This window comes from Varroa jacobsoni, unplaced genomic scaffold, assembly GCF_002532875.2.
Source record: "Varroa jacobsoni isolate VJ856 unplaced genomic scaffold, vjacob_1.0 contig03067, whole genome shotgun sequence".
Taxonomy (NCBI): Eukaryota; Metazoa; Arthropoda; class Arachnida; order Mesostigmata; family Varroidae; genus Varroa; species Varroa jacobsoni.
Window position 1 is genome coordinate 471 of NW_019214942.1, and position 17813 is coordinate 18283.

The 17813-nt window shown below is 41.7% G+C and overlaps 1 protein-coding gene across 3 annotated transcripts in view; it reads right to left on the reverse strand.

Annotated features, from left to right (window-relative positions):
* Positions 1-708: 708 nt before the first annotated feature.
* The window catches only part of LOC111272716 (sodium/potassium-transporting ATPase subunit alpha), a 33160-nt gene continuing 16055 nt past the window's right edge, over positions 709-17813 (reverse strand). For 2 of the 3 annotated variants that reach the window (XM_022854293.2, XM_022854291.2), the window contains exons 2-13: positions 9479-10132; positions 8947-9064; positions 8473-8694; positions 8034-8296; positions 7504-7789; positions 6984-7286; positions 6622-6824; positions 6020-6436; positions 5145-5239; positions 4839-4974; positions 4267-4619; positions 709-4009 (exon numbers count right to left, since the gene is read on the reverse strand). In XM_022854293.2, the coding sequence (XP_022710028.1) occupies positions 3970-4009; positions 4267-4619; positions 4839-4974; positions 5145-5239; positions 6020-6436; positions 6622-6824; positions 6984-7286; positions 7504-7789; positions 8034-8296; positions 8473-8694; positions 8947-9064; positions 9479-10132 (3090 nt within the window). In that variant the 3' untranslated portion in view covers positions 709-3969. Of the gene's footprint in view, positions 4010-4266; positions 4620-4838; positions 4975-5144; positions 5240-5446; positions 5542-6019; positions 6437-6621; positions 6825-6983; positions 7287-7503; positions 7790-8033; positions 8297-8472; positions 8695-8946; positions 9065-9478; positions 10133-17813 lie in introns of all 3 variants that reach the window. The other variant, XM_022854292.2, reaches the window with a different exon arrangement.

Here is a 17813-nt window from a genome sequence, read left to right on the forward strand (position 1 = left end):
CATCATCATCGCTATATTCGCAAGCACACACGCTAAACTTTTATACAGACACCCAATTCGTCAATATATTGGTTAACATATATATAGATACTAATACTTCATTTCTATGTTATTTGTAGATATATATATATATATATATATATCGCTTTTTTCCTCATGACCTGCTAGTTCTTTCGCTCTGTGTGTCATGGTTGTCAATGTTAAATGTTTATATTGCACTTTGCTGTTCTTATGGATGTTATTTCCAGCCTGTTGTTGTTGTCGTCATTGTTTTGTCATTTGTCAAGTGACATGTTGTGAGAGGGGCATCTTCTGCAGTGGAGAAATTGATGGCGATAAAGAACTGCGTTGTCCGTTGACTTCTTTCGCAAGAAACTCGATCGACTCGATGAATATTTTTCTGACAATAGCTGATTGGCTGGGACAGTTATTCGTTTCGCATCTGTTTCAACCGATTTCTTTCGGTGAATCGCACTGGCCAAGTATGTGGGTTATGATATAGTATACATTGCTCCTCTACCTACCTTGAAACGCAATCTAGGGTAGTCCTACCTCTGTCTGAAAACGCTGATTTAGCTGGGTCAACGCGAGCAAGGCAGCTGAAGATGATTCTTTAGCGCACACGTTCTAAGAGCTCAACTGTTAGCTAAGCATTTAAGGGACGAATGGCTTTTAGTTAGAGCTGTTGAAGATAAAAACAGCCGTACATAGAAAAAGTACCTTGAACGAAGAGGAGGTTTTATTGTTGACAGTAAAGATAATCTTTACATATACTCATACGATACGATTTAACGATACATATACCCATCATATATTTATGGATGTTTTGAGAAACGCTATTACGTATAACGACGTAATGACTCGATGACGAAAGAATCACCAATGAGACGCGAGTGCTTCTAGGTCAATTGATCAATCAGGTTTGTGTGGCATTGCGCCATACGCTGTGATATTTAATGCTAACAACATCATGTATAGAGTTGAAAAGAAAATTAAAAAACAAGTAGCAATTCCGGCCCTGTTAAGGGTAGAACAAGCATCGGGAGTGAAATGGGTTAATGACGACTTAATCGATTCGAGCATCGGAACAAACATCCCGCATTCATCTATAATCTGCTTGATTACTAATAGTTCGTTCATAAATTATTTGTTCATTCTTAATGATTATTTAAAAAGCAGTCCTAAGTTTCTTAAATCGCACTAATTGTTCTTAGAGCTTTACTCTAGATCAATAGTTGCTCTCAAAGCATTCGAGCGACCGATTGATTATTTGTGTTTATTATTTAACCCAGTAGGTATCTTCGATGACACTACATTCGGTATGGAAGATCTGTTTCCGCATGAACAAATTGTCACGACCATAATTCTAGAGCAAATCTCACCTTTTCTTATGATTCAACTTTATCGGAACGCTTTGGGGTGATCTAGCCTCCACAGCCTTTTGACAATACGCACATCGGTACGCCGGACACAAAACTAAATTGATTAACGAATGGTTAATCCATCAGGGGCAGTTTGCTTTTACTGTTCACAGTTTTGTGCAGGCAGAAAGGCTCATAAAAGTACAGGCAATCGCAGTATAATATAGTATTAGTTTCTTGCTAAACAGAAGTGTTTCCTGTGTGTGAAGTTGATGAACGACGTAACTGGCGGCATAAGTTGTACAACGAATGTCGCATGGTTCGTTAGTTTTTTGTTGATGTTTCGTAGCAGAAGGCTCTAGTAACGTTTGGTCGTCTGCTCGCATGTGTCTAGCAGTGTTGGGTTGAATGGCCATCTACTTTTCTGCTATGAACTATAGATCGATTTAAAGCTTCTACTAATCTGTGCATTCATAGGGCACACACAGGAAAAAAGTCGCCCGTCTGACACGCTGTTCCTGCCTAGACAGCGGGGGGACGCCAGAGATTTTCCTACTCGTCGCATTACGTGCTTTAGTATCTTCTGCCGCGGCTCTTGGTTATGTTGCTGTGTTTGCCATTGTTGTGGTTTCATTATAATTTTGTTCACCGGCTAAAAGTACGATCTGTGGATATTGGGAACAGCAACAATTCACTTTTATCCGAACGTAAAGACGACATAATTATTACGTGTGTAAGTTTCTCTATGATGGTTAGTGTACTACAGTTTGTACGGATGTACGACGCGGAATCGAGATTGGGTATGTCTTGTTGCACCGCCTGCTGATGTACAGTACTAATTGGACCGATGTTTGAAATCGTTGACGGTTACCGCTAATAGGCGACCATTTATTGAGGCTGCAAGCCTCGGCTACGTACCGACTTTATTTTGGTATGTTATTGTTGTTGGTTTTTGAATAATCATACTCGTTTGTCTTTGCTGTTTCACTTCGTATTGGAATATCAACAGTTGGCTGAGATCGATGTCATAATTTTTTCGCTCATAGTCTTAGAATGTTGTCATAATGGCAGTAATCTTCGATGGATCGCCGATAAGATGATGACACCGTCTAAAGCATTCGAGTCGAACGGTTCACCTGTCTTAATTTCACTCGAAATTTTTCTTGACCCTCACATCCCCTTTCTCTCTCGAAGTCGCTTTCTCTCGCTATTTCTTGCTCGCTTGTTTACACACATACTTTTTTTGTATATATATTTTTTTGTTTCTACTTAAGATCTAACTCTCGTACTTGCGCTCTATAATTCTTTTGCTTAAGGTTACAACAGCTATCTTCTTTGCTTTTGTTACCTTTTTATCATTTAGAGGAGAAAGCTCAGCAGCACGAACAGCAGCGGCGGTGGCCGGTTCAGCGGCCGACCCGTTGGCCGCGCAGAGTCGTGGCCTTGTGCAGGTCGCTCCCACTTGTTGTTGTTATTGTTGTTGCAATGAAACAGGAAACTTCGCCGATTTAGTGGTCTCGGTCGATCATTTTTGCATTGCTCGACGACAAGCAGTCAAGCAGCCACCACGAAGTGGGGTGGCCTCTAATTCTCAAGATGATTTCTTCTTCTTGTTGCAACAATTTCTACCGCTGCTGTTGCTGTTTTTGGTTGCATTGTGTGGCTATGTTTAATTGTGTCTAGTTCTTACACACTACTGTGCACCACAATAGCTTCGATTTCTGTCGTTATTTGGAACAATTGGCTGGTATCGAGAATTCGTCAGTGGAGGGTCGAACAGAATGGCGAGCGGCCGCGTAATAATGGTAGTACTGGGTGTGACTGCCGAACTCGTCAGCTTGCGTCGGGTATCCCCTAGAGGGTTGGCATATTGAGCAAGTTGACCGGGAGACGCCGCCGCCGGGAGAGGCCTTAATAATGCAACTCGAAGAAGGCTATTGGGTAGCCTATAATCACATCATTCTCTTTTGTTTTTATTTTCATCATCAATAGAATTTTTGTAATCGTTATTAAAACTTCATAGCGGAAACAAGTGCTTTCATTTTGTTTTTTTGTCTAAAAACATCTTGCTTAGGCATGTCTACGGCAAAAGTAACGCTCGTAGTTCGTACAGTATGTAACGACATAGTCCAACTGTTGTTCGCTTGCGTTGTAGTTTGCAGTGGTTGTTGTTGTTGTTGTAAGTGCTTCTGATATAATCGTCAGCTACGTGGTCTGCTGAGTGGCAACATGTGTCAAATATTTCTTGCTTCTTTTCAATCTTTTAGTAACTCATTTTCGCTTTCGTATGTTAATTCAGATTTTTGCTCACTTTTTCACCTTCGTAATAACTGACTAATGGTTGAATTCGCAAGCGCGTACGAATTAGCCGTTCCCTCTGCCAACTCTTGTACAGGTGCCTATCGTCTAGCTGGCATATGTTAACGTTTGAGCTATAATATGGCCGCGGTGTGGTTGTTTTAAGTTGTAGTCGCTAATTTTCGATCTAATGTCCGATTCCTTTGTCAACTGGAACAGTACGGTCAAATCCCAGAACGTGACATTAGTACAGCGACAGCAGAGTCCCCACGCAGCCCCCGATTGCAGCTTGTGTTTCCAGAGGTGCAATTTAATAATAGGTCTCACGTTCGACCCACCCACCAGGGTTTCTGTAAACAGTTGGTAGCATTTCTCTCAGTTAGTAGTCGAGCATTTAACTATATAACAATTAGGTCTAGGGCGTTTTTTGAAAGGTCAAAAAATATTCCACTAGCTACGAAGCCCACCCAGTCAGTACCCAGTATCGCATTCTATATCATAACTATTTTATGTTGCTGTGACTAACAAAGCACGCAGGAGTAGACAAACATATAGAAAGCGGTCCAGCAGCCAGCCTTTAACATGTTTGTATACATTGACAACGTACCTGCGGAGAATATAACGACGGATCTCGTCATACACAAAAATTAGAATCGAGAATGGAATAGCCGGCAACCACCAGTTGATCTTGAGTGGATACATGCGCAGACCTTTATCCATGCCTGGACAATACGAGAGGAAAGCAGCCAGGGCTGTCTCGAAGACTAGACCGAAGTTCAGCACGTGATTGCGCATGCCCTGGTGCACAATTGAGTTACGTCGTGTCTTACAGATCACAAGATCGGCCCATTGCACGATAACAATCGAGACAAAGAAGGCAGTGTGGCAGGTGAACTCGAGTGCTTTGCGGTGGTGGTACGTCCATTCCTGTCCGTACGAATCCTCGAGGTCGTTCACCGCCTGCGCAATGTGAATTTACGCAATAGATAAGGAAGCGTTGTATAGATCGTAAACTGGCGCGTTAGGTTAAAGTCCCTTCATCATATACGATTGGTTGTGTTACATACTTTGCGAATGAAGTTACTATAAGTTAATGAGAAATTTGTCGAAAATGCTATTTTGAGAAGAAAAACATTTGCACAGAAAACAAATAGATCTGTCAAAAAGCGACTGACCCACCTTTGAGTCCCACTCTTTACGGAGGCCGAGGAGACGCGATGGCCAAAAGCCATTTTCACCCATGATCACAAAATAGGCGAAGAAACCGGCAGCGGCCTGCATCATACCGATCTGACCGTACGCGATCGAAATCAATCTGTAGAAGTAGCAACTTGTGTTAGAAAAAAAACGCGACATTATGTACATATATCACTTAGTGGTTGATTTATGTTTGCAGGAGAAGTGTTGACTTAAGAGATGTATCATCACACAATCGACGAAATCAACAGACGTTAAAACGAAATTAACATCACCGAATAGACCAACCTCTCATTTACAAGTTTATCCTTTTTCGGGTCGCGAGGGGCACGCTTCATGATGTCCAATTCGGCTTGTTCGTAAGCAAGTGAAACAGCGGGAACCTAAATAGGTGCAATAATCAGGCAAACGCAATCCCAACAAAGTAAACAAAACAAAACATAATAAAACATAACATAACCGTCTATCGTACTACACAAGCATGATCCAAGCTTACGCTGAACAGAAAAACCAAAAACAAATGATGACTAGCACCGCTCTAACAATCGCTCCGGAATGATTTTGTCTTCTTTTTTTCGTGTGATCCCTACCTCTCATTGACAAGTTTGTCGTGTTGAGGATCTCGTGGCCTTCGCTTCATAATATCGGATTCGGAGCGTTCGTACGCTAGCGAAATGGCGGGCACCTATTTCATTAACATTTAAAGATAGCAAAAATTGGCCCAACAGATCCGAATCCGAATTTCCGAAGACCATTTTATATTGGGATAGTGAATGGCAAGCATATATTGAGTTTGAGACCGTCGTCAAACCGTTCGACACATCCAAGGCAGTGTCCAGAGCAGCGAGTAAAATGATATTAATAATAATTAGAAAGGAAATAAAGTGTCAGTGTTAATAAAACGACTTTCGTTAGCCTTACCTAGACGTCCATTATTCGCATAGGACATAATGCATACGCTACAAAATGATGAAGTGATAATCATAACTGTTAGATGGATGAAGAAGTGAAGTGTCTTCGTTTCAATGGTGTATTTAAGTATCTAAATTTAACGATGCTCTGTTTGAAAGGCGGGGCTTTCCTAATTCGCATATTATAACATTTACACAATTGGGCATTCTAACCTGTGAAATAATATGTAAACTAATCAGACGTATACGAACCATGTCGGTACCAAGATCAATACAGAGGATGGTGACAGTTCCCAGCGGTAATGGGACATCAGCGAGAATGAATAGAAGAAAAGGAGAAATTTCGGGGATATTAGATGTGAGCGTATACGCAATAGACTTTTTCAGATTATCGAAAATTAGTCGACCCTCTTCAACGCCTGTAACAATTGAGGCGAAGTTATCGTCAAGCAAGATCATGTCGGCAGCCTGTTTTGATACATCAGAGCCGGAAATACCCATAGCGACTCCGATATCGGCCTTCTTCAGGGCAGGTGAATCGTTCACACCGTCACCGGTTACAGCGACAATGGCGCCCAAGCGTTGGCAACCTTCGACAATGATCAACTTTTGTTGGGGTGAAGTTCGCGCAAATACAATCTCGCTGTGGTGTCGTAGAATATCGTCGAGCTATAAACATAGTAGTAAAGAACAAAACGAACAGCGTTAGATGAAAATAAAACGTAAGTGGGAGGGATGGTTAAGAATAATTACGTTTATCTGCGAAGCACGCCCTTCTGACTAAGCCTTTGATTACTTCTACAAAATGCTTAACTGTCGTGTTGTCTTGATAGAGTAATCCAAGTGAATTTTACCTGTTCGGTTTGAATGTCACGAAGCTCCGAGCCGTGAATGACGGCAGCTTTCGCATCCCGTGGGTTAACTTCTTCGACAGGAATGTTCATGCGCTGGGCAATATCTTCAACGGTTTCGTTGCCCTCTGAAATAATTCCGACGGCCTTCGCAATAGCTTTGGCAGTGATTGGGTGATCGCCGGTTACCATGATAACTTTGATACCTGTAAGCGATAATACGAATCAGTGACGACGGTCAAGTTTCAACGCAAAATGCGACGTTATAAGGGTCTTGCCACTGCTTTCATCATCCTTCATTCAATTTTTTGAGATTTGAGTTATCATTAACAAGCTAATTAATGCGAATGGGAACTAGTACGTACCAGCGGATCTGCATTTAGCAACAGCGTCTGGTACGGCCGCACGGGGAGGATCAATCATAGATACGAGACCAAGGAAACGGAGGTTGGTCAGAGGGAAATTCTGCTCGTCAGCATCGAATGGGTAACCCTTGGGATACTGGTCGGCAGGGAGTTTGAAGTCGCAGAAGCCAATGACGCGTTCTCCCAGTCCTCCCAGTTCCAGATAGGCGTTGTTGAAGGCCTCTTTCATCTCTTCATCGAGAACCTTCTCCTTGCCGTTGATGAATATTGTTCCGCAGCGGTCGAGGATACGCTCGGGGGCACCTAAAGATCGGCACCACAACAAGAGCCTGGCCAATGTTAGTGCAGTCTTCACATTGAATCATGGTATTTATAACATACATAGGTAGGTATTTGAAAGGAAGAGCTTCATACACATTAGTTAAGATGAAAAACGGATGTAATTTTTACCGCAATGGATTTGTACGATTTCCACTGAAAGAATCGTCTTCGATTTCTGTAGAAATGCCCCATTGCTTACCCTTCATGCAAAGAACATAGCTAGGATCGTCGGGATCCTCGGTCTCGTGAATAGTGACGTGGTATTTGTTGGTTGAATTGAATGGTACTTCGCAGATCTTGTGGTTGCGCTGTCTGTAGGAGGAAATATTGCCGACTGCAAGCTCCATACACTTGAGAATGGCTTGTTCAGAGGCATCTCCGGAGCACTCGCGCTTCAAAATTGGCACGTTCTCTTGTCCCGATTTAAACTCGGCACGTGAGCAGAGCATGCATACGCGGGCCAAGGCCTTCCAGCCGGTCGAAGTCTGGATCGGTTGCGATTAAAATTTATAAATAAGCGCAGTAAATCCAATCTACCGCATTAGCAATGTGTTTAAAGGCATTGATAAGGTTTGTTTCTCGTTTGCTACACGCACAAGATTATAGGCGAATAAAAATTCCACCATTTGACCTGCCCTATCTAACAAAACTAGATTATGCACCATAAATTAGAATAAACAGTTATCGTTGGAGCGGTATTTTTATTTCAAACATTGTAAGCTTCCGTACCTTGTCATACTGTACGCCAGACTGATCTTCAGTGGTATCCGCTTCAATGATCTGGTTGTCAAACCACATGTGGGCGACAGTCATACGATTCTGGGTAAGAGTGCCGGTCTTGTCGGAACAAATGGTCGAGGTGGAGCCAAGGGTTTCGACAGCCTCGAGATTCTTCACGAGGCAGTTCTTGGCAGCCATACGTTTAGCGGTCAGAGTCAGGCATACTGTTACGGTGGCCAGTAGTCCTTCGGGTACGTTGGCTACGATGATTCCTATAACAGTAGATAGCAAAATCTAGCATGTAAATATTTTATTGTTATTCAAAACTACTATGCTGTCCAATTCAGTTGTACTGCTTTTGCTTAATTTTTTGTCATTTATGTATTGCCAGTGTAGACATACGTGAGAGTTTTCGCTAAACTGTCCATTGCAGTAAATGGTTGCTCACCGATAAGGAAGATGACAGCATCAAGCCAGTGGTATCCAAGGATAAAGGCAATGATGAAAAAGGACACTCCCAGGAATACGGCCACTCCCGTGATGATATGAATGAAGTGGGCAATTTCACGTGCAATAGGTGTCTCACCCATCTCCAGACCCGAGGCGAGGTTGGCAATTCGACCCATAACGGTACGATCACCAGTGTTAATCACCACGCCTAGTCCGGTTCCTGTCGGAGAGTCAAATTCAGTTTTCTCGAAAATTTGACTACTTCTGAATTGCTCGCTCACTTGCTCATGCCAGTTTGTAATTAAATTAGTAACTGCTAGAAGAAGGTACGTTTAAAATAGAAAAAAAAACTGAGTTAGCCTATTCTGCTAATAATTTTCAGGCTTAAATTATAAATAAGCCTGAATAGTGGGAAGCCGCATTGACATTTAAACGAGTAATATCTGCACTAGAGTTATAGTAATATATATACCTTCGACACAGTTGGTGGAGAAGAATGCAAGATTCCTGGTTTCCAGTGGGTTCTCGTTCGTCATTTCCGGGGAACGCGTCTGAGGCTCAGATTCTCCTGTCAGTGAAGAGTTGTCCACCTAAAAGTACATTATAAACCTGAATATCCTCTGCCTAGAAAGTACCACTATTGCATACATGAAACCTTCTGCACCTTCCATACGTAACTGTCGAGTAAGGATATTTTTTAAACCCGCTGAGCTATTTTAATAGAGTGTTCTACTATATAACGAATCTTTTCTCAAGTTAAACATACCTCAGATAGATTTGAAAGGGTCACGACTGCCAATATTTTTTGATTTTGCTTTTTTGGGACCGTATACACGTAAGTATATTTTGACTTAAACGTTATTTCGCTTCTGACATTTCTTGAAGTCGAGTGAAAAGTTCTGTTAACTGGCTGTAGGTACAGCCAATTGGGACAGTCAAATAATTTTCCCCTATTCATCGAACCAAATTTGGATTGATAAGGGTATGCATCATGGCATGCCTACCTTAAAGCCTTGTGCCTGAATAACACGCATATCGGCAGGAACTCTGTCGCCGCCTTTGACTTCGACAATATCTCCGGCCACAACTTCTTCGGCGGGAAGGTTCATCTTATGGCCGTCCCTAATAACAACGGCATATTGCGGTACCATGTTTTTGAACGATTCCATAATCTTGGACGATCTAGCTTCCTGATAGTATGAGAAGCAACCGGTGACAATCACTACGACGGCGAGTACAATTCCAAGGTACAGGTTATCGTCGGGAGGCTCTTCGAATGTAGTCGCCTGGATCGAGTAGGCGATGAAGCACAGTACGGCACCTATCCACAGAAGAAGTGAAAATCCTCCGAAGAGATTCTTGCAAAATTTAACCCACTCAGGTGTTTTCTTCGGTGGAGTAAGTGCGTTTGGCCCATCCCTCTCTAGAACCTCGCGTGCCCGCTGGCTCGTCAACCCCGTGGTGGGATTCGTGCCCAGTCGGGCGTAGAGGTCTTCCAGCGCGATCTTGTGCTCGTCCATCTCGACTTCCTGCTTGAGAGCGTCCAGGTCCTTTTCGCCCTTCTTCTTGGCCACACGGGGCCGCCCGTCCGCTGTTCGACCATCGTCGGGCGCACCACCTTTATTCACCGCCGTTCTATAACTGTCACCGCGACCGTACTGAAATAAAAAGGTAAGGAATTTGACGTAAATATATAAAATATGAGCTACTACTGAATACACTTGAAAAAGTATATTCTATTGTTACCTAATGCTAGTACCTAAATATTAAATATCAGTTTCCCTTCGTAAATTTAGTAAGAATTTTCAGTCCATATTAAATAAATCAGATCGAAAAAAAGTGCTTCTCTTTTCTAAAAGCGCTGGTACAGGTAAATTGTTGGCAAATTCTGGCCAAGGATAAGAAAACAAATTTACTTAGGCAATCCTGCCTCTGTATCACCGAATTAATGCAGTCATATTGCCGTTAGTTGCTTGCTAAATAGTGTCATTTTGTGAGTTAAAATGTGTGTAACTTTTTCGCTTGCGATTATTATTGGCAGGTTTGCTTTTCGATAGAATCATGGATCATTCACGCGGTACAAGCATGCTTACAAGGTTCTGCAATTATAGTCCTAGCTATAGCGGCCTTAGAGCCGGCAGCTTCAAGCGTTATATACATAGTCTTTAGTTTTTGGCTAGGGTGGGCGGCATAATTTAGCACAAATCAATCAATCGACCCGCCAACTCATACTTCGCCCCGTATATTTAATGTCCCGGATATTTCTGGGAATGACTGAAACCACTAGCAGAAAATCCAAAAATCTTAAAAGGCGTAGCAGCTTTGGATGATGAAAATATTGGAGAAAAACAAACATTTAAAACGGTTAAAGTTTCAAACCAGCAACGTAACCTTAGCTTCATTTCTAATTCAGTCCCTATTCAATACAGTACGTATCAGCGCACACTGAATTAGTGAACCAGGTTCCTGACCGAAAATGCATTTTCCCACGTCACCACAAGTCACGCTTTGACTCACTTCAGTTCCTGTTTGTGGTATCACGCGTCGTAACTGTCAATAAGGACAAATCTAATGCCGACAGTAGACCGTATCTAAACGATAAATTTATCCTTATTCGTAGTGAAAAATGTATTACTTTCACGCTTTAGTCATAATTGGCTTCTTTAAATAGAGTAAAGCACATGAATGTCGTTTCGCGCCCTATATGGTGCAGGTGGGGGCGGCATCGACAATGATTTATGCATTTTTCAGACGCGGCAACAAAATCAAGGCTAGAAGGTTATGAACACAAGACTTTTTTTTTTACAGGCTTACATTGGGTTTAACTTTCGCATGATTTATTGATGGCTTGCTAGAGGGCGTCACGAGTAAACGCTCAAGAGCGTTTCAAGCAGTCCGGAAAAGCACTTTCCCATTCACTCTCTCTCTCTCTCTCTACACACGCATATTATACAATGAACAGTAACGCGACTCTTTTAAAAAACTAACATGTCAGGATGACCTTTGAACATGTAATTTCGAGCATTTTTCATTTCAGACCTAACATATGCGCCTATGTAATAGTGTGAATTACGTAGCTACATATTCACACGATGAAGCAGCCCGCAGTTACACAGAATAAACTGAATTATTATAGCTAAACGCCATGAGGTACAGGATCTGCAGAGCAGCGTAGTTTCTCAGACAGAAACAAAATGCTCATACGAAACTGTGGCGTGGTATCGTTCATTGACTAAAATTCGCAGTGAGCTATCCACATGGCATACGACATGAATATTGCTTTGGTCCGAATTATAAGGCGCTGGCAACACCGACTTCATCAAGGTTGTTTCACCGATCAATATTATTTCACCGATAGGTTGAATCCATTTTATTTAGCGAATAAACTTAATGTGGCCACATAATTTACAGGACTTGCTAGTCATTGGACACGATCTAACGAACTTGCTTGGGTCTCCTCAGGAATCTTCAATAATCAAATCTAAACAAACCCTACCTGCTCTTTTTTCAGGCCAACGGGCCCGACGATTGATGCCAAAAATTCAAAAAAGGTTGAATAAACAACAAATTCAATAGCAACCCATTGCAAAACAATCACCCGAATATTGTTATCACACGCGTTTATTTCAACGAAGCCCTACCACTACAGTTCATGCATCCTCGATTGGCTTAGTAGTCAACAAGTCAATTATAGCAATAGGGAATAGTAGAATAGAACCAGCAGTCGTTACGTTCGTGTCGTTAGTACCAACGAACATTAATATATCGGCACTCCGTTCAGTGATATCTTATCGTGAGTACATTTGCTAATGTTAAATATGCGGCGGTAATACGCAATCGGCAACTGGCGATCCGTCTCAAAGGTTTTGAGAATGAGGGGGAACGGCGAACAGATGAAATGTATGAAAGACGACATTAACACTCCACTGAAAATCTTATCTGATATGTTGTAGGCTTCCCGTACGCGTGCATCGAGAGGTCTGGTATTCCCTTTCCGATACCTTTTCTGTTTCAGCTTGTTCTTCCTTTGGTAGTGTCTTTCTTATCATAACAATCTGGAGCCGGTTCAAAAAACAATTAACCTATGAAAAAACAATACTTCTACTAATATAAATAGAACAAAGTCACTGTAAATCATACTATAATACTGCAGCCAATGGGTCTGCTGCACCCCTTTGCATATTGAGCCAGCCGCATAGTGAGTCGTCTTGGCGTCGTCGTCGACTATTGCTGACGCGGATAATAACTAAGCAGGTACTCGAAAAAAAAATATAGCTGCTGTCAACCAGAAAATGTCGATTCTCCCTTAGTCGTGAGTGACGTGGTTGACACTGTACGCAAGACATTATGGCTAAGTGCAGTGGAAGGCTGATAGAAACGGACACAGAAATATGCAGTGGATTATCCAATAATAAAATATTGATTCTGCGTGATCGCACAGAGGGCAATGAGAGATTAAACAGTAAACGTAAAACATGTAAATATTGTTGATAAGGTAATTACTTTATCAGGGTTAAGTAAAAAGAGATCCAGCTGTAGCTAACATGTAAATCCTTTCCTTGACAGAATACAGGTCAGGATAATAACAATTTGCTACTTTCTTATGACACGGCACTACTATGTTCGTTGATTAGTAGGCACACATCAAGTTTTCATGTTGTTCTGCAATCATAGAAAAAAGTCCATGATCTATGATATCTATATCCGTCAGTGGATTAATAGACCCATACTGTTAGCGGAAATGTAGTCCAAGCCTAAATTGTTTCTCGTTGGATAAAAACCGTTTACCTCCGAAACGTTCATCGTTCGTCAGTCTCTGACGAGACATTTCATCCTTCTTCATTTCATCCTTCTGCATAGCAGACTGCCATGTTCAGAACCCTGCACTGACACACGGTTCTGTCTACGTACAAATACAGATACCCCTAAGACATACGAATCATTGTGAGTTAGCCTATCAATTGTGGTCCTGTCATTCGGGCTCAACCAAATGGGGCTTAATGACGCCAAGAGACGTTAATAGGCTGTAGGTAGGCATAGTCGTGCATTTTCTGTTTAAACATCATGACCTGACTAAGGCACATACAGGCAGTATATAACTACACTTTACTGGTAATTAAGGTACGAAACTACTACAAACCAGGAGCATACAGGCTCTTTCTATACGGGCAAATTTCCATCGTTTCGGTCGACAGCCGATGACTCTTTCGAGCGGCCTCAAGGACAGCATGTGTGATGATACTGCCGCCCTTCAGGATTGTTAAGGTCACGCGGAAGGGAACCACACGAGACTCACCTCATATCAGCTGGGGTAGGAAGCTGAACAGCCTTCAACTGCGGGCGAGGGGGAGGTTAAGCGAAGTTCCAGCGACGACGAGGATAGTGGCAAACAGGCATATAACGGTGACCTCTCACATAGTGTAAGCCCACCATCAAGAAGAATTAGAAGCCTATAGCGTAAAGCCTGGCGAAGTTCAGGCTTTGCCAGTACTATACCGAAACAGAACTGAGGGTCGTAAGCAGAAATTGTGGTGGTAGTTGTCGATTTCTCTTCGACTCTAAGCGGCTAAGTGGGCAAAAAGGGAAAGGGCAAATGGGGCTGAGCCAAGCATACTTCCACCTCATATCCCGCGTACAACAAGCAGATGTCGAGAATTGTGTGTAGCTCGATGGCTTGTCTTTGTCTGGTGCATGAGCCGACTCCGTTCTGCTAAAAGTGGACGAAATAAACCAGCCCAACAGCTTTGGCACATGAATGGCAAGCCTAATTTCGCAATTTCGCCGTTTCCTAAAACAGCGTTATATAAATTTCAATCTTGAGCGGTCTAATCCCCAGTAAGGAGGAGCAAATCAGAAATCTAAAGCCTCTTTTGCACTGTTTTTTATTCATTTTTATTGTGATCTTCTCACTTCTGTGGTATAATTATTGTAGAATGTTTGAATGAGACCTTGAGCTGAGCACACGTTTCTCGAAGCCAAAAGCCTTACCACGGTCGATCTTACCTCCTGTAATGGCTATACGTCATCATAACAAATGCGAGTAAAATAGCGGCGGCCAAAAAACGTAATTTTGTTTATTATTTTAACATATATTAGCCCAGTAAGTACTAAGTGGCTTGTCAGATTTTTAATTCCTATAATTTTGCCATACGTATTTGCCACCACAGAGTAACAGGGAGAATAACAGCTTGTCACTTCTTTGTCTTCTAAGCAGACCTAAGTACTAATATTATAACACTCGACAAGCGCAACCGGCGCTACTTATCACTGTCAAGCTTAAGTTGACTAAGCCCAAGTGTACCAGCGTACGTCCGTCGCTGGTCTACTCTTGACCGCTCTAAAAATACGCGGTTACAATCTCATATTCGCTTGCTACTAAGCCAAGAAACACTCGATGGTAGAATGCACGGCTCACCAAAGGCCACAGGCTAGCGGCGTTCGCTGATCATTGAGGGCATCTCGCAAATCGCAATCAGTTGAAATGGGGATGACGTTCTTTGCCACCTCTAGGCTGTCGTCGTACACTACTCGAACGACCAGACGGAGAGCAGTCAACCGCAACCGGTCAGCCAAGAATAAAAACAGGTATAGGTAGTGTCTCGCTTTTCTGCATTTCTTGAGGGCAAACAAAATTAAAGGAGACGAAAGAGTACCAGATTGGCGACACGCAAACTGCCGAAAGGTTACTTAGATACCAATAATATGATAAAATTGGATCGTCACGCAAGGGTGAGAAAGGGTTAAGTTTGTTACTACACGGAGGACGTATCTTGATTAACTTGGTCTTGTTTTGAGGCAATTATCCTTTTTTTTGTATTAAAGCAATCGTTTTAGTAATTTTGAGTAACTGAATATAACAGTTGGGTAAACTCCTCATCTTTTTAAGTGTTTTCGAAAGTTTTAGCATACTTTAAAGCAAATAGATTAACAGCATCGTTTTATCTGGCGTTCTCATAACTATAGTTGTAGAATTTTAAATAATTGATACGGGTCGATGTCGCGCTAAAATAAAATATTCGGATACTTTTATCGAGACCAACAGATCATTGCTAAAAGTAAACCAGTTGCCTTTTCTTGATCCTACACTGCTCTTGAAAGAGGGTTAGTGTCAAAGTTGTTAATCAATGAAATCTTTTCTTCCAATTTTCTCTTCTACATCTTTCTTTTTGCCTCCTTTTAAACATGCTAGAGTCAACTCCGTTTTATCAGAAATAACCCTGATGTAGATAGAGCACACGCTCAATCTTATGCGCGGTGGCAAACTTCACTCGAATCGGTCAAAAATAGGTTTTGGTAGTGAGCTGGCTGACCTGTAGCTAACAAATTTTCTCTACATAGAACTACAAGCTACTTCGCTAAAGAAATTTCGTACGCGAGAAACAAGCGTTTGTCCAACACTACAGCTGCCCTTGCTGTGTCGAGTTCTCATAAAAAGGATACAAAAAAACGTCCACGAGGATGCTGACGTAAACGCCACTTCTTGTCGCTTCCTTTTTGAGCGTGTCTGCTCCATCTATCCAGATTATTCCAGATACATATAAATGCCATTTCAAACAATCGCCCGACTTCAAGCATAACAAAATGGCAAGTATCGTATTTTGTTTTTTCCTCGTTTTTTACTTTGAGCAATTAAATCTGAGTCACTGCATGTACGGAAATAGCTGTCAAATGAAATGTTCAATTTTTTTTTTTAATAGGAAAAATTAACCAATCAGTAATAATGATTCCAAATAAACCTGAATGCGGCTTGCACTATCTTACTTATCGAGCTAGTCTCGATCATTTGTTCCATCTCTAAATAAAATATATTATTCGTGTCAAATGGTAATTTGGCAGACGGCACAGAACAGCGAATTGTCAAGCGTATCACCTGCTATCGTATTTGTTGCTCCGGAATACTTTATCTAAAGCGAAAATAACGGAAAATATACTTACAGTAAGACACGACACTAGCCAATTACATAATTCACACATTTTTTAACTGATGTTTGGTATCACGAATGAACGACTCGTAAGCTGGTTGCTTAAATGATAATATTTCAGTGCGAAAATTCAACACTAAAATGTAGCAGACGATGGAGAAGGTCTACCGGTAGATGGATCAGCCTTCACTTATCTTTCTGCCTTCACGCCTTTTAGGCAATAACATTTAATCATATTATGAATCACAGCTCTGGCTATGTTGAAAACAAAGTGATTTGTATTGCTTTGAGCTGATAAGCCAACAGTTGCTTCAAGTTCTTAAACTAAGTTACATTTGGTAACAGTATAACGTAAAAGGTGGCACCTGCTTATAGAGCGTTTTAAAGATCACTATTGAATTACATAGTAAGTTCAAAGTTTATTTATAGTGATAGGCAAATTCTTCGAAAACACATAGCATCAATGCTCTGTTAATGTCTTTATTTTCATACTGAAATAATGTATGTTTTCAAAATCTCTGCTTTAAAGCTTGAATAGGTTGAACTTTAATATTGAAAAAACTAGCACTACGACCCCATTTCACTATTAATCATGTTGCTGATACGTCCCATTGTCGATTTAGCGTTGACTAGCGTACAAAGGCAATAGGAATCATAACGATTAGTAAGGCCACTTAAATATCAAGCTGCAACTGATTTGACCTTCATGTCAGTTGAAGGTTGACCGCACCAGGCATTATTATACCTGACATATTTACCGTAAGATATTATGGTAAAAATGAGAAACAATAACCAAAGCATCAGCACAAGCGATCACGTGTACCTATCTCTCGTAGAGTGTAAATAGTGAGCAATTAGGTGTTTTCTTCTCGTAGAAAAGGAACGAAAATTTCAAGTTCCAGGGTCGCTAACCTGTTAGCTGGAGCCTGACCATATCTATCAGATATCGTGCAGCTTACGCTTAGGTAGGATGCAATGACTTCATAACGCAATAAAAAGAAATTATTAATTTGCGCACGCGGATGGATACAATCATACGCAGTACAACAATTCGCTGCTTTGATTTCCATCCTTTCTACACTCTTTCCACTTTACTACAAGTACTCTGCCCTGCAAGTAGACGGCCCGGACTTTGTAGCGTCCGTGTCCCTGTGTACTTGTATCGAGTACTTGAGCGCCACTAGAGGACGTCTCAAAGTCACGGAGCTGTGAGCTACCGCTATATCGGTTCACGCAGTGACGCCGGCAGCATAGCCATTATCGCCACTGAATAGACAGACAGCCTATGCGATAAACGCACATGAACAAACAGTCTGCAAGGGACTACTAGACATGTAGCCGACTCAGCAACAGAGGCATGACGACCGGTCTAGTATTCGGTAACTATCCGTTATGATGGACGAACTTAATTACACCA